Source organism: Oncorhynchus mykiss, chromosome 24, assembly GCF_057628025.1.
Source record: "Oncorhynchus mykiss isolate SJ-2025 chromosome 24, ASM5762802v1, whole genome shotgun sequence".
NCBI classification, from domain to species: Eukaryota; Metazoa; Chordata; class Actinopteri; order Salmoniformes; family Salmonidae; genus Oncorhynchus; species Oncorhynchus mykiss.
This window is the reverse complement of record NC_143045.1, coordinates 44,150,854-44,177,849: the sequence shown is the minus strand read 5'-3', so window position 1 is coordinate 44,177,849 and position 26,996 is coordinate 44,150,854. Positions and strand designations below refer to the sequence as shown.

The following is a 26,996-nucleotide window of genomic DNA, read 5'->3' as shown; positions in this document are numbered from 1 at the left end:
TGTGTTTAGAAGTATAAACTACTGTGTTTAGAAGTATAAACTACTGTGTTTAGAAGTATAAACTACTGTGTTTAGAAGTATAAACTACTGTGTCTAGAAGTATAAACTACTGTGTTTAGAAGTATAAACTACTGTGTTTAGAAGTATAAACTACTGTGTTTAGAAGTATAAACTACTGTGTTTAGAAGTATAAACTACTGGGTCTAGAAGTATAAACTACTGTGTTTAGAAGTATAAACTACTGTGTCTAGAAGTATAAACTACTGTGTTTAGAAGTATAAACTACTGTGTTTAGAAGTATAAACTACTGTGTTTAGAAGTATAAACTACTGTGTTTAGAAGTATAAACTACTGTGTTTAGAAGTATAAACTACTGGGTCTAGAAGTATAAACTACTGTGTTTAGAAGTATAAACTACTGTGTTTAGAAGTATAAACTACTGTGTCTAGAAGTATAAACTACTGTGTTTAGAAGTATAAACTACTGTGTTTAGAAGTATAAACTACTGTGTTTAGAAGTATAAACTACTGTATCTAGAAGTATAAACTACTGTGTTTAGAAGTATAAACTACTGTATCTGAAGTATAAACTACTGTGTTTAGAAGTATAAACTACTGTGTTTAGAAGTATAAACTACTGTGTTTAGAAGTATAAACTACTGGGTCTAGAAGTATAAACTACTGGGTCTAGAAGTATAAACTACTGTGTTTAGAAGTATAAACTACTGTGTTTAGAAGTATAAACTACTGTGTTTAGAAGTATAAACTACTGTGTTTAGAAGTATAAACTACTGTGTTTAGAAGTATAAACTACTGGGTCTAGAAGTATAAACTACTGTGTTTAGAAGTATAAACTACTGGGTCTAGAAGTATAAACTACTGTGTCTAGAAGTATAAACTACTGGGTCTAGAAGTATAAACTACTGTGTTTAGAAGTATGAACTACTGTGTCTAGAAGTATAAACTACTGTGTCTAGAAGTATAAACTACTGTGTTTAGAAGTATAAACTACTGTGTTTAGAAGTATAAACTACTGTGTCTGAAGTATAAACTACTGTGTCTAGAAGTATAAACTACTGTGTCTAGAAGTATAAACTACTGGGTCTAGAAGTATAAACTACTGTGTTTAGAAGTATAAACTACTGTGTTTAGAAGTATACACTACTGTGTTTAGAAGTATAAACTACTGTGTTTAGAAGTATAAACTACTGTGTTTAGAAGTATAAACTACTGTGTTTAGAAGTATAAACTACTGGGTCTAGAAGTATAAACTACTGTGTTTAGAAGTATAAACTACTGGGTCTAGAAGTATAAACTACTGTGTCTGAAGTATAAACTACTGTGTCTGAAGTATAAACTACTGTGTCTAGAAGTATAAACTACTGGGTCTAGAAGTATAAACTACTGGGTCTAGAAGTATAAACTACTGGGTCTAGAAGTATAAACTACTGGGTCTAGAAGTATAAACTACTGTGTTTAGAAGTATAAACTACTGGGTCTAGAAGTATAAACTACTGTGTTTAGAAGTATATACTACTGTGTTTAGAAGTATAAACTACTGGGTCTAGAAGTATAAACTACTGTGTTTAGAAGTATAAACTACTGTGTTTAGAAGTATAAACTACTGTGTTTAGAAGTATAAACTACTGTGTTTAGAAGTATAAACTACTGTGTCTGAAGTATAAACTACTGTGTCTAGAAGTATAAACTACTGTGTCTAGAAGTATAAACTACTGGGTCTAGAAGTATAAACTACTGTGTTTAGAAGTATAAACTACTGTGTTTAGAAGTATAAACTACTGTGTTTAGAAGTATAAACTACTGTGTTTAGAAGTATAAACTACTGTGTTTAGAAGTATAAACTACTGTGTTTAGAAGTATAAACTACTGTGTTTAGAAGTATAAACTACTGGGTCTAGAAGTATAAACTACTGTGTTTAGAAGTATAAACTACTGGGTCTAGAAGTATAAACTACTGTGTCTGAAGTATAAACTACTGTGTCTGAAGTATAAACTACTGTGTCTAGAAGTATAAACTACTGGGTCTAGAAGTATAAACTACTGGGTCTAGAAGTATAAACTACTGGGTCTAGAAGTATAAACTACTGGGTCTAGAAGTATAAACTACTGTGTTTAGAAGTATAAACTACTGGGTCTAGAAGTATAAACTACTGTGTTTAGAAGTATATACTACTGTGTTTAGAAGTATAAACTACTGGGTCTAGAAGTATAAACTACTGTGTTTAGAAGTATAAACTACTGTGTTTAGAAGTATAAACTACTGTGTTTAGAAGTATAAACTACTGTGTTTAGAAGTATAAACTACTGTGTCTAGAAGTATAAACTACTGTGTTTAGAAGTATAAACTACTGTGTTTAGAAGTATAAACTACTGTGTTTAGAAGTATAAACTACTGTGTTTAGAAGTATAAACTACTGTATTTAGAAGTATAAACTACTGTGTTTAGAAGTATAAACTACTGGGTCTAGAAGTATAAACTACTGGGTCTAGAAGTATAAACTACTGTGTTTAGAAGTATAAACTACTGGGTCTAGAAGTATAAACTACTGTGTTTAGAAGTATAAACTACTGTGTTTAGAAGTATAAACTACTGGGTCTAGAAGTATAAACTACTGTGTTTAGAAGTATAAACTACTGTGTTTAGAAGTATAAACTACTGTGTTTAGAAGTATAAACTACTGTGTTTAGAAGTATAAACTACTGTGTCTAGAAGTATAAACTACTGTGTTTAGAAGTATAAACTACTGTGTTTAGAAGTATAAACTACTGTGTTTAGAAGTATAAACTACTGTGTTTAGAAGTATAAACTACTGGGTCTAGAAGTATAAACTACTGTGTTTAGAAGTATAAACTACTGTGTCTAGAAGTATAAACTACTGTGTTTAGAAGTATAAACTACTGTGTTTAGAAGTATAAACTACTGTGTTTAGAAGTATAAACTACTGTGTTTAGAAGTATAAACTACTGTGTTTAGAAGTATAAACTACTGTGTTTAGAAGTATAAACTACTGTGTTTAGAAGTATAAACTACTGTGTTTAGAAGTATAAACTACTGTGTCTAGAAGTATAAACTACTGTGTCTAGAAGTATAAACTACTGTGTCTAGAAGTATAAACTACTGTGTTTAGAAGTATAAACTACTGTGTTTAGAAGTATAAACTACTGTGTTTAGAAGTATAAACTACTGGGTCTAGAAGTATAAACTACTGTGTTTAGAAGTATAAACTACTGTGTTTAGAAGTATAAACTACTGGGTCTAGAAGTATAAACTACTGTGTTTAGAAGTATAAACTACTGTGTTTAGAAGTATAAACTACTGTGTTTAGAAGTATAAACTACTGTGTTTAGAAGTATAAACTACTGTGTTTAGAAGTATAAACTACTGTGTCTAGAAGTATAAACTACTGTGTTTAGAAGTATAAACTACTGTGTTTAGAAGTATAAACTACTGTGTTTAGAAGTATAAACTACTGTGTTTAGAAGTATAAACTACTGTGTTTAGAAGTATAAACTACTGTGTCTAGAAGTATAAACTACTGTGTTTAGAAGTATAAACTACTGTGTTTAGAAGTATAAACTACTGTGTTTAGAAGTATAAACTACTGTGTCTAGAAGTATAAACTACTGTGTTTAGAAGTATAAACTACTGTGTCTGAAGTATAAACTACATAAAAGGTCAATGACTCCAACACAATGACATGGATAGAGTTCAGTATTCTTTCATTTTTTTGACTTCTATTAAAACACAGTTATACAGAACATTTGCAAACAATCACAAATTGCATCTTATATACAGCAACTATATATATATATCATATATATATATATATATATATCATATATATTTATATATTCCAGTTTGGTAGCCGGAGGAGAAAAATAATCAATGATATCAAACATATATAAACCAATAGGCTTTGCCTCACAACCGTAAACCTCGTCCAAAACCAACACAGTCATCTGTGAAATATAGGCTCCATATTTTACAGACATTGTAGAAAATGGCTTCACATATCTTTATTAAACCGTTGTCATGACAGCTCTTCAATATTATTATTCTTTTTTTTATCAGTTTTTACTCAATCGATGTTTAACCATTCGAAGCAATAATAACAGTATTAACATTGATGGATGAAAACATATGAGACAATGGAAAAACACCCTATTGAAAAGAAGGTTTTTACAGTAATTCTGCATCCCAAACACACTATGTAGTGAATAGGGGGCCATTTTGACCACAAACATGTACCAGGAGGCTGTTGGATCAGGAGGATCAGCAGGGCATGTTAGCCAGGGCCGTAGCCTAGGGGACTGTCCAGGGACATACCTCTCTGTCTGAGTGGCCCCTGGGAGCCAGGGCCAATGCCGGGGCCCATCATCCCACCCTGGGGGTGTGGGGGGCCCGGTCCCATCAGGGGGCCCTGAGGGGACATGAGGGATCCCCCCTGCTGGCCGAATGGGTCCCCAGGGAGGCCCATACTTCTCTGCTTAGCCTGCATCAGCATGAGGTTCTGCTGGGCCATTAGGCTGTGTTGTTGGGAAGACATCATGGATGGGTGGGGCTGGGGGCCAAGGTGGCCGCCGTGGAGGAGGCTGTTCGCCATCATGGCCTGCTGTTGAAGCTGTTGCTGGGTGGGGCCTGGCCCCATACCTGTCCTCCCCATCATGTGTCCAGGATGCATCATGTGACCACCCGGACCCCCCATGCCCCTGGATCCCCCCTGGGGCATCCCCGCCATACCATGTCTACCCATTCCGCAGTGGGAGGGGTGGGGGGGCAGCTGCTGTTCTGCCATCATGTTCTGCAGGTTAGCAATGTGAGGGTTGGAGGAGGGGGCATTGCTGTGAGGGCCAGGGGCAGAGAGCTGTTTCAGCAGCTGTGGAGGAAGGGGGCCAGGGCCCTGGGAGCCAGGCTGGCCCTGGTGGGGGTTAGGGTGGTTCCCCTGGCCCTGCTGGACCCCGGACATGCCCTCTGCCTTGGGGAAATACTGCAGGGTGGAGGAGGGCTTGTCGGAGGGGATGATACGAGACAGGTCGAACTCCGGGATGCCAGAGTGGGTCGGTCGGATGACGTCACTCAGGTCGGGGCCGTCGGGGCCCAAAAAGGAGTCCGAGGGGTGGGGGCCGCGCTGGTGGGGGTGGGACATGCCCTTACTGAGCATGTGCTGCAGCTGCTGGGGGGGGATAACATCTTCTGGGTTCTGTTGGGAGAACTGGGGGGGCATACCGCCCAGAGGGGAGTGCATGGGGCCTCCGTGAGAGGGGTGCTGCATGCGAGGGAACCCTCCCATCTGGTTTTGGGGGTGCATGGGGGACAAGCTGTACCCCATCCTGTCCAGGGGTCCCCCTCCGGCACCCATCATGGCAGGGTTCATACCGTTCAGGCCCATTGGGTTGGGGGACAGCTGGCCACTGTGGGGCCCAATGGAACTCTGGGACAGCATCATAGAGCCCTGATGGTTCCCTGGGTTACCTGATAGTAGACAGAGAGACAGAGAGAGAGACAGACAGAGCGAGAGAGAGAGAGAGAGAGGAGAGAGACAGTGACAAACAAACAGACAGAGAGACAGAGAGAGACAGACAGAGCGAGAGAGCGAGAGAGAGAGACAGAGAGACAGAGAGAGAGACAGAGAGAGAGAGACAGAGAGACAGACAGAGCGAGAGAGAGAGACAGAGAGAGAGAGAGAGAGAGACAGAGAGAGAGAGACAGTGACAAACAAACAGACAGAGAGAGAGAGAGAAACAGAGAGAGAGACAGACAGAGCGAGAGAGAGAGAGAGAGAGAGAGAGAGAGAGAGAGGAGAGAGACAGTGACAAACAAACAGACAGAGAGACAGAGAGAGACAGACAGAGCGAGAGAGAGAGACAGAGAGAGAGAGACAGAGAGAGAGAGACAGAGAGAGAGAGACAGAGCGAGAGAGAGAGACAGAGAGAGAGAGAGAGAGAGAGAGAGAGAGAGACAGTGACAAACAAACAGACAGAGAGAGAGAGAGAAACAGAGAGAGAGACAGACAGAGCGAGAGAGAGAGACAGAGAGAGAGAGAGAGACAGAGAGAGAGAGAGACAGAGAGAGAGAGAGAGAGAGAGAGAGAGACAGAGACAGAGAGAGACAGACAGAGCGAGAGAGAGAGAGAGAGACAGAGACAGACAGAGCGAGAGAGAGAGAGAGACAGAGAGAGAGAGAGAGACAGAGAGAGCAAGAGAGAGAGACAGAGAGAAGAGAGACAATGACAAACAGACAGAGAGAGGATCATCACTATTTACTAAACATCGAATAACAATAACATGTAAATGAACATGCCCAATTTTATCACAAAATGTTATATCAAATATGTTTTAAGAGACAATTAAAATAAAATAAAAAAAATTGCTCTCTCACAATCATGGAAATACAGAAAGATTGTTATACAAAAATGGTAGATTTAATCAAATATGGGTTACGTGTGGACTTTGACCAAGACAAGTGGTCAGCGTACCTCCGATGTTGACTCCGGACAGCAGAGGGCGATCTGGCATCATCTCGTCATCGGAGGTGGCAATGGTCTTGATAGCGTCGTGGTAGAGTGGGGTGGAGCTAGGCATGGCATACTTGGACATCTGTGACATAATGAGGGAGAGCGGGTTCTGAGTAGGAGGGTTGTCTGGCGATGAGGTGAAGGGCATGCTGGGAGCCATGGAACCAGGCTGGCTGATAGGGGTGGAGTTAGAACTCCTGGGGGGCAGTGATGGTCCTATCAGGGATGGACAAGACCAAGATCAATCAAACAATCAAAGAATACCAAAAAAACAGAGAGAAAGATCTTTAGTATCCAAAAATAGCGATTTAGTTTCCAACGCAACATGCAGATAAAACATTTTACTCTGTTACAAAGTTACAATTCTGTTAAAATTGTTTGAATTGTTTATTATGGATCCCCATTAGTTCCTGCCAAGACAGCAGCTACTCTTCCTGGGGTTTATTATGGATCCCCATTAGTTCCTGTCAAGGCAGCAGCTACTCTTCCTGGGGTTTATTATGGATCCCCATTAGTTCCTGTCAAGACAGCAGCTACTCTTCCTGGGGTTTATTATGGATCCCCATTAGTTCCTGTCAAGACAGCAGCTACTCTTCCTGGGGTTTATTATGGATCCCCATTAGTTCCTGCCAAGGCAGCAGCTACTCTTCCTGGGGTTTATTATGGATCCCCATTAGTTCCTGCCAAGGCAGCAGCTTCTCTTCCTGGGGTTTATTATGGATCTCCATTAGTTCCAGACAAGACAGCAGCTACTCTTCCTGGGGTTTATTATGGATCCCCATTAGTTCCTGTCAAGTCAGCAGCTACTCTTCCTGGGGTTTACAATGGATCCCCATTAGTTCCTGTCAAGTCAGCAGCTACTCTTCCCGGGGTTTATTATGGATCCCCATTAGTTCCTGCCAAGACAGCAGCTACTCTTCCTGGGGTTTATTATGGATCCCCATTAGTTCCTGCCAAGACAGCAGCTACTCTTCCTGGGGTTTATTATGGATCCCCATTAGTTCCTGCCAAGACAGCAGCTACTCTTCCTGGGGTTTATTATGGATCCCCATTAGTTCCTGTCAAGACAAGGCGACAGCTACTCTTCCTGGGGTTTATTATGGATCCCCATTAGTTCCTGCCAAGGCAGCAGCTACTCTTCCTGGGGTTTATTATGGATCCCCATTAGTTCCTGCCAAGACAGCAGCTACTCTTCCTGGGGTTTATTATGGATCCCCATTAGTTCCTGTCAAGGCAGCAGCTACTCTTCCTGGGGTTTATTATGGATCCCCATTAGTTCCTTCCAAGGCAGCAGCTACTCTTCCTGGGGTTTATTATGGATCCCCATTAGTTCCTGTCAAGGCAGCAGCTACTCTTCCTGGGGTTTATTATGGATCCCCATTAGTTCCTGCCAAGGCAGCAGCTACTCTTCCTTGGGTTTATTATGGATCCCCATTAGTTCCTGTCAAGGCAGCAGCTACTCTTCCTGGGGTTTATTATGGATCCCCATTAGTTCCTGTCAAGACAGCAGCTACTCTTCCTGGGGTTTATTATGGATCCCCATTAGTTCCTGTCAAGGCAGCAGCTACTCTTCCTGGGGTTTATTATGGACCCCCATTAGTTCCTGTCAAGACAGCAGCTACTCTTCCTGGGGTTTATTATGGATCCCCATTAGTTCCTGTCAAGACAGCAGCTACTCTTCCTGGGGTTTATTATGGATCCCCATTAGTTCCTGTCAAGTCAGCAGCTACTCTTCCTGGGGTTTATTATGGATCCCCATTAGTTCCTGCCAAGGCAGCAGCTACTCTTCCTGGGGTTTATTATGGATCCCCATTAGTTCCTGCCAAGGCAGCAGCTACTCTTCCTGGGGTTTATTATGGATCCCCATTAGTTCCTGTCAAGTCAGCAGCTACTCTTCCTGGTGTTTATTATGGATCCCCATTAGTTCCTGCCAAGGCAGCAGCTACTCTTCCTGGGGTTTATTATGGATCCCCATTAGTTCCTGCCAAGGCAGCAGCTTCTCTTCCTGGGGTTTATTATGGATCTCCATTAGTTCCAGACAAGACAGCAGCTACTCTTCCTGGGGTTTATTATGGATCCCCATTAGTTCCTGTCAAGTCAGCAGCTACTCTTCCTGGGGTTTACCATGGATCCCCATTAGTTCCTGTCAAGTCAGCAGCTACTCTTCCCGGGGTTTATTATGGATCCCCATTAGTTCCTGCCAAGGCAGCAGCTACTCTTCCTGGAGTTTATTATGGATCCCCATTAGTTCCCGCCAAGACAGCAGCTACTCTTCCTGGGGTTTATTATGGATCCCCATTAGTTCCCGACAAGACAGCAGCTACTCTTCCTGGGGTTTATTATGGATCCCCATTAGTTCCTGCCAAGGCAGCAGCTACTCTTCCTGGGGTTTATTATGGATCCCCATTAGTTCAAGCTAAGACAGCACCTACTCTTCCTGGGGTTTATTATGGATCCCCATTAGTTCCCGACAAGACAGCAGCTACTCTTCCTGGGGTTTATTATGGATCCCCATTAGTTCCTGCCAAGGCAGCAGCTACTCTTCCTGGGGTTTATTATGGATCCCCATTAGTTCCTGCCAAGACAGCAGCTACTCTTCCTGGGGTTATTATGGATCCCCATTAGTTCCAGACAAGACAGCAGCTACTCTTCCTGGGGTTTATTATGGATCCCCATTAGTTCCTGCCAAGACAGCAGCTACTCTTCCTGGGGTTTATTATGGATCCACATTAGTTCCTGCCAAGACAGCAGCTACTCTTCCTGGGGTTTATTATGGATGCCCGTTAGTTCCTGCCAAGGCAGCAGCTACTCTTCCTGGGGTTTATTATGGATCCCCGTTAGTTCCTGCCAAGGCAGCAGCTACTCTTCCTGGGGTTTATTATGGATTCCCATTAGTTCCTGCCAAGGCAGCAGCTACTCTTCCTGGGGTTTATTATGGATCCCCATTAGTTCCTGCCAAGGCAGCAGCTACTCTTCCTGGGGTTTATTATGGACCCCCGTTAGTTCCTGCCAAGGCAGCAGCTACTCTTCCTGGGGTTTATTATGGATCCCCATTAGTTCCTGTCAAGTCAGCAGCTAATCTTCCTGGGGTTTATTATGGATCCCCATTAGTTCCTGCCAAGGCAGCAGCTACTCTTCCTGGGGTTTATTATGGATCCCCATTAGTTCCTGTCAAGTCAGCAGCTACTCTTCCTGGGGTTTATTATGGATCCCCATTAGTTCCTGCCAAGGCAGCAGCTACTCTTCCTGGGGTTTATTATGGATCCCCATTAGTTCCTGCCAAGGCAGCAGCTTCTCTTCCTGGGGTTTATTATGGATCTCCATTAGTTCCAGACAAGACAGCAGCTACTCTTCCTGGGGTTTATTATGGATCCCCATTAGTTCCTGTCAAGTCAGCAGCTACTCTTCCTGGGGTTTACCATGGATCCCCATTAGTTCCTGTCAAGTCAGCAGCTACTCTTCCTGGGGTTTACCATGGATCCCCATTAGTTCCTGTCAAGTTTTTCGGTTTTTAAATCTGATTCTACTGCTGCATCAGTTACCTGATGTGGAATAGAGTTCCATGTAGTCATGGCTCTATGTAGTACTGTGGAATAGAGTTCCATGTAGTCATGACTCTATGTAGTACTGTGGAATAGAGTTCCATGTAGTCATGGCTCTATGTAGTACTGTGGAATAGAGTTCCATGTAGTCATGGCTCTATGTAGTACTGTGGAATAGAGTTCCATGTAGTCATGGCTCTATGTAGTACTGTGGAATAGAGTTCCATGTAGTCATGGCTCTATGTAGTACTGTGGAATAGAGTTCCATGTAGTCATGGCTCTATGTAGTACTGTGGAATAGAGTTCCATGTAGTCATGGCTCTATGTAGTACTGTTGAATAGAGTTCCATGTAGTCATGGCTCTATGTAGTACTGTGCGCCTCCCATAGTCTGTTCTGGACTTGGGGACTGTGAACAGACCTCTGGTGGCATGTCTTGTGGGGTATGTATGGGTGTCTGAGCTGTGTGTAAGTAGTTTAAACAGACCTCTGGTGACATGTCTTGTGGGGTATGTATGGGTGTCTGAGTTGTGTGTTAGTAGTTTAGACAGACAGCTCGGGGAATTCAACATGTCAACACCTCTCATAAATAAAAGTAGTGATGAAGTCAATCTCTCCTCCACTTTGAACCAGGAGGGATTAACATGCATATTATTCATGTTAGCTCTCTGTGTACATTAGAGGGCCAGCCGTGCTGCCCTGGCCTGAGACAGCCGTGCTGCCCTGGCCTGAGACAGCGGTGCTGCCCTGGCCTGAGACAGCCGTGCTGCCCTGGCCTGAGACAGCCGTGCTGCCCTGGCCTGAGACAGCCGTGCTGCCCTGGCCTGAGACAGCCGTGCTGCCCTGGCCTGAGACAGCCGTGCTGCCCTGTTCCCGAGACAGCCGTGCTGCCCTGGTCCCGAGACAGCCGTGCTGCCCTGGTCCCGAGACAGCCGTGCTGCCCTGGTCCCGAGACAGCCGTGCTGCCCTGGTCCCGAGACAGCCGTGCTGCCCTGGTCCCGAGACAGCCGTGCTGCCCTGGTCCCGAGACAGCCGTGCTGCCCTGGTCCCGAGACAGCCGTGCTGCCCTGGTCCCGAGACAGCCGTGCTGCCCTGGTCCCGAGACAGCCGTGCTGCCCTGGTCCCGAGACAGCCGTGCTGCCCTGGTCCCGAGACAGCCGTGCTGCCCTGGTCCCGAGACAGCCGTGCTGCCCTGGTCCCGAGACAGCCGTGCTGCCCTGGTCCCGAGACAGCCGTGCTGCCCTGGTCCCGAGACAGCCGTGCTGCCCTGGTCCCGAGACAGCCGTGCTGCCCTGGTCCCGAGACAGCCGTGCTGCCCTGGTCCCGAGACAGCCGTGCTGCCCTGGTCCCGAGACAGCCGTGCTGCCCTGGTCCCGAGACAGCCGTGCTGCCCTGGTCCCGAGACAGCCGTGCTGCCCTGGTCCCGAGACAGCCGTGCTGCCCTGTTCTGAGCCAAATGTAATTTTCCTGTCCTTTTTTGTGGCACCTGACCACACTACTGAACAGAAGTCCAGGTGGGACAAAACTAGGGCCTGTAGGACCTGCCTTGTTGATAGTGCTGTTAAGGAGGTAGAAACTAGGGCTTGTAGGGCCTGCCTTGTTGATAGTGCTGTTAAGAAGGTAGAAACTAGGGCCTGTAGGACCTGCCTTGTTGATAGTGTTGTTAAGAAGGTAGAAACTAGGGCCTGTAGGGCCTGCCTTGTTGATAGTGTTGTTAAGAAGGTAGAAACTAGGGCCTGTAGGACCTGCCTTGTTGATAGTGTTGTTAAGAAGGTAGAAACTAGGGCCTGTAGGACCTGCCTTGTTGATAGTGTTGTTAAGAAGGTAGAAACTAGGACCTGTAGGACCTGCCTTGTTGATAGTGCTGTTAAGAAGGTAGAAACTAGGGCCTGTAGGACCTACCTTGTTGATAGTGTTAAGAATGTAAAGCAGTGATTTATTATAGACAGACTTCTCTCCATCTTAGCTACTGTTGTATCAATATGTTTTGCCCAGGACAGTTTACAATCCAGGGTTACTCCATCCAGGGTTACTCCATCCAGTTTAGTCACGTCAACTTGCTCAATTTCCATGTTATTTATGACAAGATTTAGTTGAGGTTTAGTGAATGATTTGTCCTAAATACAATGCTTTTAGTTTTGGAAATATTTAGGACTAACTTATTCCTTGCCACCCATTCTGAAACTAACTGCAGCTCTCTGTTCAGTGTTGCAGTGATTTCAGTCTCTGTAGTAACTGATATATATAGTGTTGAGTCATTTCTTTCAGACAATCAGTCATTTGTGTAAGTGCTGTGCTTGTTGAGTGTCCTTCCCTATAAGCATGCTGAAATTCTGTTGTCAATTTGTTTACTGTAAAATAGCATTGTATCTGGTCAAACACCATTTTTTCCAGAAGTTTACTTAGGGTTGGTAACAGGTTGATTGGTCGGCTATTTGAGCCAGTAAAGGGGGCTTTACTATTCTTAGGTAGTGGAATGACTTTAGCTTCCCTCCAGGCCTGAGGGCACACACTCTCTAGTAGGCTTACATTGAAGATGTGGCAAATAGGAGTAGCAATATGGTCTGCTATTATCCTCAGTAATTTTCCAACATCTAGTGGAAAGCTATCCCAGAAGAGTGGAGGCTGTTATAGCAGCAATGTTCCAACATCTAGTGGAAAGCCTTCCCCGAAGAGTGGAGGCTGTTATAGCAGCAATGTTCCAACATCTAGTGGAAAGCCTTCCCAGAAGAGTGGAGGCTGTTATAGCAGCAATGTTCCAACATCTAGTGGAAAGCCTTCCCAGAAGAGTGGAGGCTGTTATAGCAGCAATGTTCCAACATCTAGTGAAAAGCCTTCCCAGAAGAGTGGAGGCTGTTATAGCAGCAATGTTCCTACATCTAGTGGAAAGCCTTCCCAGAAGAGTGGAGGCTGTTATAGCAGCAAAGGGAGGGGACCAACTCCATATTAATGCCCATGATTTTGGAATGAGATGTTCGACGAGCAGGTGTCCACATACTTTTGGTAATGTAGTGTATATACATTAATAACTTGATCATGTTTAAAGATATATTTAATGTCTGATGTGTTATTGTTACCCATCTACCAATCACTGTCTCTCTTTATGAGGCTTTCGAAAAAGCTCCCTGGTCTTTGTCGTTGAATCTGTGCTTGAAATTCAATACTTAACCGAGGGACCCCTTACAGATATTTTAGGACCCCCTGATAGTCATTCATGACTATCATTTCAGAGTGAATCCATATAACTTAAAGATTTGTGAAGCCACGTTTTACTCCTGAACTAATTTTTGTCTAAACAAAAAAAGGTGCTGAATGTTCATATTTATTATTTATTCATACTTACTAAAACACTTCTGCCATGACTATATTTTAGTTATAAAAAATAAAAAAGTATTAAATTTGTAAAAAAAAAAGTAGAAATTAGTTTTCACTTTGATATTATAGAGTATTTTCTGTAGATAGTAACAACAAAATGTGGAAACAATTCAACTGGGTGTCTACTTTTGGTGCGGCAGGAAGCCTAGTGGTTAGAGCATTGGGCCAGTAACCGAAAGGTTGCTAGATCGAATCCCCCGAGCTGACAAGGTAAAAATCTGCCATTTTGCCCCCTGAACAAGGCAGTTAACCGTCAGAATTTGTTCCTAACTGACTAGTTAAATAAAAAAAACTTTCTTCAGGCTCCTGATCTGAAGGAGCGATTCAATAGCTATAGTAAAATTTAGTGATAGTTCTTATCAGGGTGCCATCTGGGACATATCCTGTGTCTAGTTCTTACCAGTCTCTGTGGAGCTGCTGCCTCCGTTCCCCAGCCCCTTCCCACTGCTAAGTCCCCCAGGGCTGGGTAGAGCGGTCTTCGGAGAGGATGTCCACCCTGGAGACGACACCATGGCTGGAGACTTCAGACGTCCAGGGGAGTCTGAGGGGGAGCGCATAACCAGGGAGGGGCCCATCACCTGGGGAGACTTCATGGAGGAAGAGGAGGGGGTCCCGGCCCCAGAGGCAGGGGGTAGGGGGTGTTGCTGGCTCTGAGGACCCCCAGCGGAGGATATCTGAGAGGGGGACTTAAGTCCTGCGGCGGGAGAGTTCATGAGAGGCGATGGCTCCTGGTTAAGGGATGGAGACTTGAGCTGGTGAGGGGGAGGGGGCATCGCCGGGGAGACCATACCGGGGTTCACGTTGATGGACAGGTCCGAAGGGTGGTGGGGGCCGAGGTCTGCGCCCCGGGGTCCCCCACCACCACCACCCATGGGCATGTGGCTGAGGCGAGACGTACCCCCCATGTGAGGCCCCCCACCATGCTGGTCAGGCAAGCCAAACATGTTAGCCCCGGGCCCCTGGAGGTAACCCCCATCGCCTCCTCCCGGTCCCCCAGGGAAGGGCCCCTGGTTGGGGAAGTGGAGCGGGCCGTCTGGTCCCTGGAGCATCACTTTACTCCCTCCGTGTCCTGCATCATTCTGGGCGGCCCGGATCCGAGCGATGTCCTCTTGGCTCAGCAAGTCCCTTAAAGGACCCTCTAGTGGCCCTCCTCCTCCTCCTCTTCCTCCTCCTCTCAGCTTCTGTAGCATCATCTGCTGCTGCTGGTTCATCACGTTCATGTTCATGTTCATCCCCCCTGGGCCGAGAGAGGAGTCTACCAGATCTCTCATCTGGGGTCCCCCTCCTCCTACACCACCGCCCGGGGACCCCATCATCTCCCTGGATCCTAGGAAGTCCATGGGGTCCCCCCTTGATCCTGGCCCTCTGCCCATCCCCTGGTTGGGGAACCCCCCTGGCCCCTCCATCATCCTGGGGCCCCCCATACCCTGTTGTTGGACTATCCTCTCCAGCTCCAGGTGGTGGAGCCCCTGTAGCTGCCTCTTCTCCATGATACGGAACATATCTTCCCGGGTCAGCATGCGCTCAGGGTCACCCTGCATGTGTTGGGGGGGTCCCCCACCTGGCCCCCCATGGTAGAATGGCCCCCTGCCACCACCCATCATGTTGGGGGGAAGGTCCTCTATCCACATGCCTGGCCTGGCTGCCCGCTGGGGGCTGAGACCCTCGATGGATAACACCCCTCCAGGACTGCTTGGGAACCCCCCCCCTCCAGGGGGAACCCTCTGCATCTGGCCCAGGAACCGTGGCCCCCGGGGCCCCTCCTGGTGCATGTCTATCATCCGAGGGTTACCGGGCCCCATCCCTCCCGGTCCCATTCCTCCCGGACCCATCATGGGCCCCCCAGGCCCCCACTGCTGCTCCCCAGACTTGCTGTGGTATGGCGGAGGGGGACCCCTCATCATAACCGGGGGACTCATCTCCTGCATCAATCTGAAGTGCTGTGGGTGTGTGTGAGGGTTAGGCTGAAGCTCCTCCTGCCTTCTCTTCTCCTGGTAATAATCCTCCTGCAGCTGCCTCCAGGCCACCTGCTCTGGGGTCAGTCCGTCAGGACCCAAGAGGGGCCCCATGTCCAGGCCCCCGGGGGAGTGGAGGTGGCGGTCGGGGTGGTGGGGACCCCCCACGGGAGAGCCGTCCATCCCCCCTGCCCCCCCCAGATGCTGCGCCTGGGAGATGATGGACCTGAGAGGCTCCTCGTACTTCTTCATCTTGCCCATAGGGGGAAGCAACATGTTGTTAGCATCGTTGTTATTATTACCGCTATTCTCCGCGTCCTCCTGCGGACCGCCGCCACTACCTTCTGTGTTATTGTTGTTTACACTGTTGGGGTTGTTGTTGGGGCCTGGTGGCTCTCCGGCGCCCCCTGCTGTCCCGGAGCGGAGCAAAAGCCTCTCGATGTCCCTGAGGGTCTGTAGAGACCTCTCTCTGTGTTCCAGCTGTTCTTTAGACAGACCCCCGTCTCCTCCATTACCCCCCGGACCACCCCCGCCCCTCGCCCCCACATCGACCTGCAGGTGGGCTGAGAGCACCGAGGGGCTACCCGACGGAGACACCCCCGCGCTGGCGTGAGGCAGCACCCCTTTCCCCTCCCCTCCACGACCTCCACCCCCAGGGCCTGGGCCAGAAGGTATAGGTGCAACAGCGTTCCCTGGCTGGTGGGAGGGAGTACTGCTAATGTTATTTGAGGCTCCAAGACCCCCAGGTCTGCTCTGGGGGGGCTCAGAGTCGGGGTGTCCCGTGGAAGAGGGTGTCCTGCTTCCCGCAGCCTGAAGGTGGCTCCCTACCACAGAGGCCGGTCTGGGGGTGCCGCTCTGGGACTTGGGGGTGCCCATGGGAGGGGTGCTGCTGGAGCTCAGCTGCCCTGACAGACTGGGATGTTTCCCTGATGGGGCACACTGTGGGAGAGGAGAGACAGGGGGGAGGGGAGAGACAGGGGGGAGGGGAGAGAAAGACAGGGGGAGGGGAGAGGCAGGGGGGAGGGGAGAGAAAGACAGGGGGAGGGGAGAGAAAGACAGGGGGAGGGGAGAGAAAGACAGGGGGAGGGGAGAGACAGGGGGGAGGGGAGAGAAAGACAGGGGGAGAGGAGAGAAAGACAGGGGGAGAGGAGAGACAGGGGGAGGGGAGAGACAGGGGTAGAGGAGAGACAGGGGGGAGAGGAGAGACAGGGGTAGAGGAGAGACAGGGGGGAGAGGAGAGAGGAGAGACAGGGGGGAGGGGAGAGAAAGACAGGGGGAGGGGAGAGACAGGGGTAGAGGAGACAGATCAGAACTATTACAGGTTGTTAATAAACCCTTCTCATAATACATTTTAAAGGTTCAGAAATGCTTATGACAAGTATTAAAGCGTTACACTGTTCGGTAGCGTTACACTGTTCGGTAGCGTTACACTGTTCGGTAGCGTTACACTGTTCGGTAGCGTTACACTGTTCGGTAGCGTTACACTGTTCGGTAGCGTTACACTGTTCGGTAGCGTTACACTGTTCGGTAGCGTTACACTGTTCGGTAGCGTTACACTGTTCGGTAGCGTTACACTGTTCGGTAGCGTTACACTGTTCGGTAGCGTTACACTGTTCGGTAGCGTTACACTGTTCGGTAGCGTTACACTGTTCGGTAGCGTTACACTGTTCGGTAGCGTTACACTGTTCGGTAGTGTTACACTGTTCGGTAGTGTTACACTGTTCTGTAGTGTTACACTGTTCGGTAGTGTTACACTGTTCGGTAGCGTTACACTGTTCGGTAGCGTTACACTGTTCGGTAGTGTTACACTGTTCGGTAGCGTTACACTGTTCGGTAGCGTTACACTGTTCGGTAGCGTTACACTGTTCGGTAGCGTTACACTGTTCGGTAGCGTTACACTGTTCGGTAGCGTTACACTGTTCGGTAGCGTTACACTGTTCGGTAGCGTTACACTGTTCGGTAGCGTTACACTGTTCGGTAGCGTTACACTGTTCGGTAGCGTTACACTGTTCGGTAGCGTTACACTGTTCGGTAGCGTTACACTGTTCGGTAGCGTTACACTGTTCGGTAGCGTTACACTGTTCGGTAGCGTTACACTGTTCGGTAGCGTTACACTGTTCGGTAGCGTTACACTGTTCGGTAGCGTTACACTGTTCGGTAGCGTTACACTGTTCGGTAGCGTTACACTGTTCGGTAGCGTTACACTGTTCGGTAGCGTTACACTGTTCGGTAGCGTTACACTGTTCGGTAGCGTTACACTGTTCTGTAGCGTTACACTGTTCGGTAGCGTTACACTGTTCGGTAGCGTTACACTGTTCGGTAGCGTTACACTGTTCGGTAGCGTTACACTGTTCGGTAGCGTTACACTGTTCGGTAGCGTTACACTGTTCGGTAGTGTTACACTGTTCGGTAGTGTTACACTGTTCGGTAGTGTTACACTGTTCGGTAGTGTTACACTGTTCTGTTACACTGTTCGGTAGTGTTACACTGTTCGGTAGTGTTACACTGTTCGGTAGTGTTACACTGTTCGGTAGTGTTACACTGTTCGGTAGTGTTACACTGTTCGGTAGTGTTACACTGTTCGGTAGTGTTATACTGTTCTGTAGTGTTATACTGTTCGGTAGTGTTACACTGTTCTATAGTGTTACCGACACCTGTATACTCATGGAGACTTTAAGCAAAGCATTGCATATCTGAAGCAAAACACAGTCTGTAGTTTCTACTACAAATGGGAACAAAGACAAGTATGTGAACAGATAAAGATGCAGCTTCACACCTCCTCGAACACCTGGAGGTTCACACTTTCACTTCCCACTTCCTCAAACACCTGGAGCTTCACACTTTCACTTCCCATTAGTCAGATATCACCCTGTACTATCAGTACCCACTAGTCAGATTTCCCCTGTACTATCAGTACCCACTAGTCAGATATCACCCTGTACCATCAGTACCCACTAGTCAGATATCACCCTGTACTATCAGTACCCACTAGTCAGATATCACCCTGTACTATCAGTACCCACTAGTCAGATTTCCCCTGTACTATCAGTACCCACTAGTCAGATATCACCCTGTACCATCAGTACCCACTAGTCAGATATCACCCTGTACTATCAGTACCCACTAGTCAGATATCACCCTGTACTATCAGTACCCACTAGTCAGATTTCCCCTGTACTATCAGTACCCACTAGTCAGATATCACCCTGTACCATCAGTACCCACTAGTCAGATATCACCCTGTACCATCAGTACCCACTAGTCAGATATCACCCTGTACTATCAGTACCCACTAGTCAGATATCACCCTGTACTATCAGTACCCACTTTTCAGATATCACCCTGTACCATCAGTACCCACTAGTCAGATATCACCCTGTACTATCAGTACCCACTAGTCAGATATCACCCTGTACTATCAGTACCCACTAGTCAGATATCACCCTGTACTATCAGTACCCACTAGTCAGATATCACCCTGTACTATCAGTACCCACTAGTCAGATATCACCCTGTACAATCACCCTGTACCATCAGTACCCACTAGTCAGATATCACCCTGTACCATCACCCTGTACTATCACCCTGTACCATCAGTACCCACTAGTCAGATATCACCCTGTACTATCAGTACCCACTAGTCAGATATCACCCTGTACCATCAGTACCCACTAATCAGATATCACCCTGTACCATCAGTACCCACTAGTCAGATATCACCCTGTACCATCACCCTGTACTATCAGTACCCACAAGTCAGATATCACCCTGTAACATCAGTACCCACTAGTCAGATATCACCCTGTACCATCACCCTGTACTATCAGTACCAACTAGTCAGATATCACCCTGTACTATCAGTACCCACTAGTCAGATATCACCCTGTACCATCAGTACCCACTAGTCAGATATCACCCTGTACTATCACCCTGTACTATCAGTACTCACTAGTCATATCACCCTGTACTGGTATCACCCTGTACCATCAGTACCCACTAGTCAGATATCACCCTGTACTATCACCCTGTACCATCAGTACCCACTAGTCAGATATCACCCTGTACTATCACCCTGTACCATCAGTACCCACTAGTCAGATATCACCCTGTACTATCACCCTGTACCATCAGTACCCACTAGTCAGATATCACCCTGTACTATCACCCTGTACCATCAGTACCCACTAGTCAGATATCACCCTGTACTATCACCCTGTACCATCAGTACCCACTAGTCAGATATCACCCTGTACTATCACCCTGTACCATCAGTACCCACTAGTCAGATATCACCCTGTACTATCACCCTGTACCATCAGTACCCACTAGTCAGATATCACCCTGTACTATCACCCTGTACTATCAGTACCCACTAGTCAGATATCACCCTGTACTATCACCCTGTACCATCAGTACCCACTAGTCAGATATCACCCTGTACTATCACCCTGTACTATCAGTACCCACTAGTCAGATATCACCCTGTACCATCAGTACCCACTAGTCAGATATCACCCTGTACTATCACCCTGTACTATCAGTACTCACTAGTCATATCACCCTGTACTGGTATCACCCTGTACCATCAGTACCCACTAGTCAGATATCACCCTGTACTATCACCCTGTACCATCAGTACCCACTAGTCAGATATCACCCTGTACTATCACCCTGTACCATCAGTACCCACTAGTCAGATATCACCCTGTACTATCACCCTGTACCATCAGTACCCACTAGTCAGATATCACCCTGTACTATCACCCTGTACTATCAGTACCCACTAGTCAGATATCACCCTGTACTATCACCCTGTACCATCAGTACCCACTAGTCAGATATCACCCTGTACTATCACCCTGTACCATCAGTACCCACTAGTCAGATATCACCCTGTACCATCAGTACCCACTAGTCAGATATCACCCTGTACTATCACCCTGTACCATCAGTACCCACTAGTCAGATATCACCCTGTACTATCAGTACCCACTAGTCAGATATCACCCTGTACCATCAGTACCCACTAGTCAGATATCACCCTGTACCATCAGTACCCACTAGTCAGATATCACCCTGTACTATCACCCTGTACCATCAGTACCCACTAGTCAGATATCACCCTGTACTATCACCCTGTACCATCAGTACCCACTAGTCAGATATCACCCTGTACCATCAGTACCCACTAGTCAGATATCACCCTGTACCATCAGTACCCACTAGTCAGATATCACCCTGTACCATCAGTACCCACTAGTCAGATATCACCCTGTACCATCAGTACCCACTAGTCAGATATCTTTCAGTAATTTGGACGTCTTGAAATGTTATAGTGCAGTATTTCGCAAGTCAATTTTTTTTCATGAAAGCGAGTCGTCTATTGCTAAACAACAAACTCTCTGTTGAAGAATCCCTACTGTTGACCAAATTATTGACGAAAGTGAGTAGACTTTGGTTTCCGAACTGCGGCATGTCTCTGAAAAACCCTTGCCGAAGACCAAAACGTCCCAAAATATAATTATAATATATGCACAACCTATTCCAAACTGCATCGGATGGGAAGTATGCAAATGCCTTAAGAGCGGAGTGGGTTGGTGGGTATCTTTGTAGTGTGGGTAGCTGCGTATCTTTTCAGTGTGGGTATCTTTTCAGTGTGTGTAGCTGCGTATCTTTTCAGTGTGGGTATCTTTTCAGTGTGGGTATCTTTTCAGTGTGGGTATCTTTTCAGTGTGTGTATCTGCGTATCTTTTCAGTGTGGGTATCTTTTCAGTGTGGGTATCTTTGTAGTGTGTGTAGCTGCGTATCTTTTCAGTGTGGGTATCTTTTCAGTGTGGGTATCTTTGTAGTGTGGGTAGCTGCGTATCTTTTCAGTGTGGGTAGCTGCGTATCTTTTCAGTGTGTGTAGCTGCGTATCTTTTCAGTGTGGGTATCTTTTCAGTGTGGGTATCTTTTCAGTGTGGGTAGCTGCGTATCTTTTCAGTGTGGGTAGCTGCGTATCTTTTCAGTGTGGGTAGCTCAGTATCTTTTCAGTGTGTGTAGCTGCGTATCTTTTCAGTGTGGGTAGCTGCGTATCTTTTCAGTGTGGGTAGCTGCGTATCTTTTCAGTGTGGGTATCTTTTCAGTGTGGGTATCTTTTCAGTGTGGGTAGCTGCGTATCTTTTCAGTGTGGGTAGCTGCGTATCTTTTCAGTGTGTGTAGCTGCGTATCTTTTCAGTGTGGGTATCTTTTCAGTGTGGGTATCTTTTCAGTGTGGGTAGCTGCGTATCTTTTCAGTGTGGGTAGCTGCGTATCTTTTCAGTGTGGGTAGCTCAGTATCTTTTCAGTGTGTGTAGCTGCGTATCTTTTCAGTGTGGGTAGCTGCGTATCTTTTCAGTGTGGGTAGCTGCGTATCTTTTCAGTGTGGGTATCTTTTCAGTGTGGGTATCTTTTCAGTGTGGGTAGCTGCGTATCTTTTCAGTGTGGGTAGCTGCGTATCTTTTCAGTGTGGGTATCTTTTCAGTGTGGGTATCTTTTCAGTGTGTGTAGCTGCGTATCTTTTCAGTGTGGGTATCTGCGTATCTTTTCAGTGTGGGTATCTGCGTATCTTTTCAGTGTGGGTATCTGCGTATCTTTTCAGTGTGGGTATCTGCGTATCTTTTCAGTGTGGGTATCTTTTCAGTGTGGGTATCTTTTCAGTGTGGGTATCTTTTCAGTGTGCGTATCTTTTCAGTGTGGGTATCTTTTCAGTGTGGGTATCTTTTCAGTGTGGGTATCTTTTCAGTGTGGGTAGCTGCATATCTTTTCAGTGTGGGTATCTTTTCAGTGTGGGTAGCTGCGTATCTTTTCAGTGTGGGTAGCTGCGTATCTTTTCAGTGTGGGTATCTTTTCAGTGTGGGTAGCTGCGTATCTTTTCAGTGTGGGTAGCTGCGTATCTTTTCAGTGTGGGTATCTTTTCAGTGTGGGTATCTTTTCAGTGTGGGTAGCTGCGTATCTTTTCAGTGTGAGTATCTTTTCAGTGTGGGTAGCTGCGTATCTTTTCAGTGTGAGTATCTTTTCAGTGTGGGTAGCTGAGTATCTTTTCAGTGTGGGTAGCTGCGTATCTTTTCAGTGTGAGTATCTTTTCAGTGTGGGTAGCTGAGTATCTTTTCAGTGTGGGTAGCTGCGTATCTTTTCAGTGTGGGTAGCTGCGTATCTTTTCAGTGTGAGTATCTTTTCAGTGTGGGTAGCTGCATATCTTTTCAGTGTGGGTAGCTGCGTATCTTTTCAGTGTGGGTAGCTGCGTATCTTTTCAGTGTGGGTATCTTTTCAGTGTGAGTATCTTTTCAGTGTGAGTATCTTTTCAGTGTGAGTATCTTTTCAGTGTGAGTAGCTGCGTATCTTTTCAGTGTGGGTAGCTGCGTATCTTTTCAGTGTGGGTAGCTGCGTATCTTTTCAGTGTGAGTATCTTTTCAGTGTGAGTATCTTTTCAGTGTGGGTAGCTGCGTATCTTTTCAGTGTGAGTATCTTTTCAGTGTGAGTATCTTTTCAGTGTGGGTAGCTGAGTATCTTTTCAGTGTGAGTATCTTTTCAGTGTGGGTAGCTGAGTATCTTTTCAGTGTGGGTAGCTGCGTATCTTTTCAGTGTGGGTAGCTGCGTATCTTTTCAGTGTGAGTATCTTTTCAGTGTGGGTAGCTGAGTATCTTTTCAGTGTGGGTAGCTGCGTATCTTTTCAGTGTGAGTATCTTTTCAGTGTGGGTAGCTGTGTATCTTTTCAGTGTGGGTAGCTGCGTATCTTTTCAGTGTGGGTAGCTGCGTATCTTTTCAGTGTGGGTATCTTTTCAGTGTGAGTATCTTTTCAGTGTGAGTATCTTTTCAGTGTGAGTATCTTTTCAGTGTGGGTATCTTTTCAGTGTGGGTAGCTGCGTATCTTTTCAGTGTGGGTAGCTGACCTGCTCCAGTTGTTTGGTCCGTGGGACGTTCTGCTGGTGGAACAGGAGAATAGAGTCTGAGTGGCCGTGCATCACTGATTCAGCAGCACTGAGAGACAGACAGATAACACAGGGTTAATACTTCAGAGTAGCTACTAGACCCACAGTGCTGTTGATGCTTCTCTCTATAACAGCTTAATGCAAAAGGGCCTACTTTACCTGGGTAACTACTTTACCTGGGTTAGGGGGTACTACTTTACCTGGGTTACCACTACCTGGGTTAGGGGGTACTACTTTACCTGGGTTACCACTTTACCTGGGTTAGGGGGTACCACTTTACCTGGGTTAGTGGGTACTACTTTACCTGGGTTACCACTACCTGGGTTAGGGGGTACTACTTTACCTGGGTTACCACTTTACCTGGGTTAGGGGGTACTACTTTACCTGGGTTAGGGGGTACCACTTCACCTGGGTTAGTGGGTACTACTTTACCTGGGTTACCACTACCTGGGTTAGGGGGTACTACTTTACCTGGGTTACCACTTTACCTGGGTTAGGGGGTACTACTTTACCTGGGTTAGGGGGTACCACTTTACCTGGGTAAGTGGGTACTACTTTACTTGGGTTACCACTACCTGGGTTAGGGGGTACTACTTTACCTGGGTTACCACTTTACCTGGGTTAGGGGGTACTACTTTACCTGGGTTACCACTTTACCTGGGTTAGGGGGTACTACTTTACCTGGGTTACCACTACCTGGGTTAGGGGGTACCACTTTACCTGGGTTAAGGGGTACTACTTTACCTGGGTTAGGGGGTACTACTCCACCTGGGTTAGGGGGTACCACTCCACCTGGGTTAGGGGGTACTACTCCACCTGGGTTACCACTTTACCTGGGTTAGGGGGTACTACTTTACCTGGGTTACCACTTTACCTGGGTTAGTGGGTACTACTTTACCTGGGTTACCACTACCTGGGTTAGGGGGTACTACTTTACCTGGGTTACCACTTTACCTGGGTTAGGGGGTACCACTTTACCTGGGTTAGGGGGTACTACTCCACCTGGGTTAGGGGGTACTACTCCACCTGGGTTTGGGGGTACTACTCCACCTGGGTTAGGGGGTACTACTCCACCTGGGTTAGGGGGTACTACTCCACCTGGGTTAGGGGGTACTACTCCACCTGGGTTAGGGGGTACTACTCCACCTGGGTTTGGGGGTACTACTCCACCTGGGTTAGGGGGTACTACTCCACCTGGGTTAGGGGGTACTACTCCACCTGGGTTAGGGGGTACTACTCCACCTGGGTTAGGGGGTACTACTCCACCTGGGTTAGGGGGTACTACTCCACCTGGGTTAGGGGGTACTACTCCACCTGGGTTAGGGGGTACTACTCCACCTGGGTTTGGGGGTACTACTCCACCTGGGTTTGGGGGTACTACTCCACCTGGGTTTGGGGGTACTACTCCACCGGGGTTTGGGGGTACTACTCCACCTGGGTTAAGGTTACTACTTCACCTGTTGTTTAGTCATTTTAGTACAAAATAAACATGACAAGACCAGACCACAAAAAGTGATTTGTTCAATTCGTGCACTTTTCGACTCAGCATTTTTGTGTGAAGGGCCTTTTATCTCACCACCTGAGGTGTGTGTGTGTGTGCACATGTGTGTGTTCATATTGTGTGTGCATGTCTCACCTGTTGGCCAGGCTGGTAGTGAAGACATAGACCACCTGCTGAGCAGGGCGAGGCATCTCTGACCTTTGACCTCCTGGTCCCAGACCACGCCCCATCCCAGGGGTCAGAGCTGGGTCAGGGGGGAGGGGCACTGGCCCAGCTTTGGAGGATGGGCCGGAGAGACCCTGGAGAGGCCCTGATGACATCACAGAGAGAAGAGGCAAAGGCAGGATTATAGTGTGTGTCCCAAATGGCCCATAGGACACTATATACAGTAGGGCATAGGGTGGGCCCTGGTCAATAGTAGGGCACTATATAGGGTGAGTCCTGGTCAATAGTAGGGCACTACATAGGGTGAGTCCTGGTCAATAGTAGGGCACTATATAGGGTGAGTCCTGGTCAATAGTAGGGCACTATATAGGGTGGGCCCTGGTCAATAGCTTTCCCTACCCTTAACCTTGTTCTGAACACCTCCAAAATCAAAGGTCATGTGGTTTGGTAAGAAGAATGCCCCTCTCCCCACAGGTGTGATTACTACCTCTGAGGGTTTAGAGCGTGAGGTAGTCACCTCATACAAGTACTTGGGAGTATGGCTAGACGGTACACTGTCCTTCTCTCAGCACATATCCAAGCTGCAGGCTAAAGTTAAATCGAGACCTGGTTTCCTCTATCGTAATCGCTCCTGTTTCTCCCCAGCTGCCAAACTAACTCTGATTCAGATGACCATCCTACCCATGCTAGATTACGGAGATGTACTTTATAGATAGGCAGGTCAGGGTGCTCTTGAGCTGCTAAATGTTCTTTACCATTCGGCCATCAGATTTGACACAATGCTCCTTATAGGAAGCATCACTGCACTCTATACTCCTCTGTAAACTCCCCCCTATCTGGGGCGGCAGGGTAGCCTAGTGGTTAGAGCGCTGGACTAGTAACCGAAAGGTTGCAAGTTCAAATCCCCGAGCTGACAAGGTACAAATCTGTCATTCTGCCCCTGAACCCACTAGGCCGTCATTGAAAATAATTTGTTCTTAACTGACTAGTTCAATAAAGCTGTTAAAAAAATTACAGTGAAATGCTGAATACAACAGGTGTAGTAGACCTGACAGTGAAATGCTGAATACAACAGGTGTAGTAGACCTCACAGTGAAATGCTGAATACAACAGGTGTAGGTAGACCTTACAGTGAAATGCTGAATACAACAGGTGTAGTAGACCTGACAGTGAAATGCTGAATACAACAGGTGTAGTAGACCTTACAGTGAAATGCTGAATACAACAGGTGTAGTAGACCTCACAGTGAAATGCTGAATACAACAGGTGTAGTAGACCTTACAGTGAAATGCTGAATACAACAGGTGTAGTAGACCTCACAGTAAAATGCTGAATACAACAGGTGTAGTAGACCTTACAGTGAAATGCTGAATACAACAGGTGTAGTAGACCTCACAGTGAAATGCTGAATACAACAGATGTAGTAGACCTCACAGTGAAATGCTGAATACAACAGGTGTAGTAGACCTCACAGTGAAATGCTGAATACAACAGGTGTAGTAGACCTCACAGTGAAATGCTGAATACAACAGGTGTAGTAGAGCTCACAGTAAAATGCTGAATACAACAGGTGTAGTAGACCTTACTGTGAAATGCTGAATACAACAGGTGTAGTAGACCTTACACAGTGAAATGCTGAATACAACAGGTGTAGTAGACCTCACAGTGAAATGCTGAATACAACAGGTGTAGTAGACCTTACACAGTGAAATGCTGAATACAACAGGTGTAGTAGACCTCACAGTGAAATGCTGAATACAACAGGTGTAGTAGACCTTACACAGTGAAATGCTGAATACAACAGGTGTAGTAGACCTTACAGTGAAATGCTGAATACAACAGGTGTAGTAGACCTTACAGTGAAATGCTGAATACAACAGGTGTAGGTAGACCTTACTGTGAAATGCTGAATACAACAGGTGTAGTAGACCTTACAGTGAAATGCTGAATACAACAGGTGTAGTAGACCTCACAG

General features: G+C 46.6%; 1 protein-coding gene across 6 annotated transcripts in view; it reads right to left on the bottom strand.

Annotated features, from left to right (window-relative positions):
• Nucleotides 1–3,723: 3,723 nt before the first annotated feature.
• The window catches only part of bcl9l (bcl9 like), a 105,082-nt gene continuing 81,809 nt past the window's right edge, over nt 3,724–26,996 (bottom strand). For all 6 annotated transcript variants that reach the window (XM_090219054.1, XM_090219052.1, XM_090219053.1 and 3 more), the window contains 5 exons: nt 24,992–25,166; nt 23,317–23,404; nt 13,852–16,345; nt 6,497–6,751; nt 3,724–5,493 (listed from right to left, as the gene is read on the bottom strand). In XM_090219054.1, coding sequence (XP_090075180.1) covers nt 4,307–5,493; nt 6,497–6,751; nt 13,852–16,345; nt 23,317–23,404; nt 24,992–25,166 — 4,199 coding nt within the window. In that variant the 3' untranslated portion in view covers nt 3,724–4,306. The remainder of the gene's footprint in view (nt 5,494–6,496; nt 6,752–13,851; nt 16,346–23,316; nt 23,405–24,991; nt 25,167–26,996) is intronic.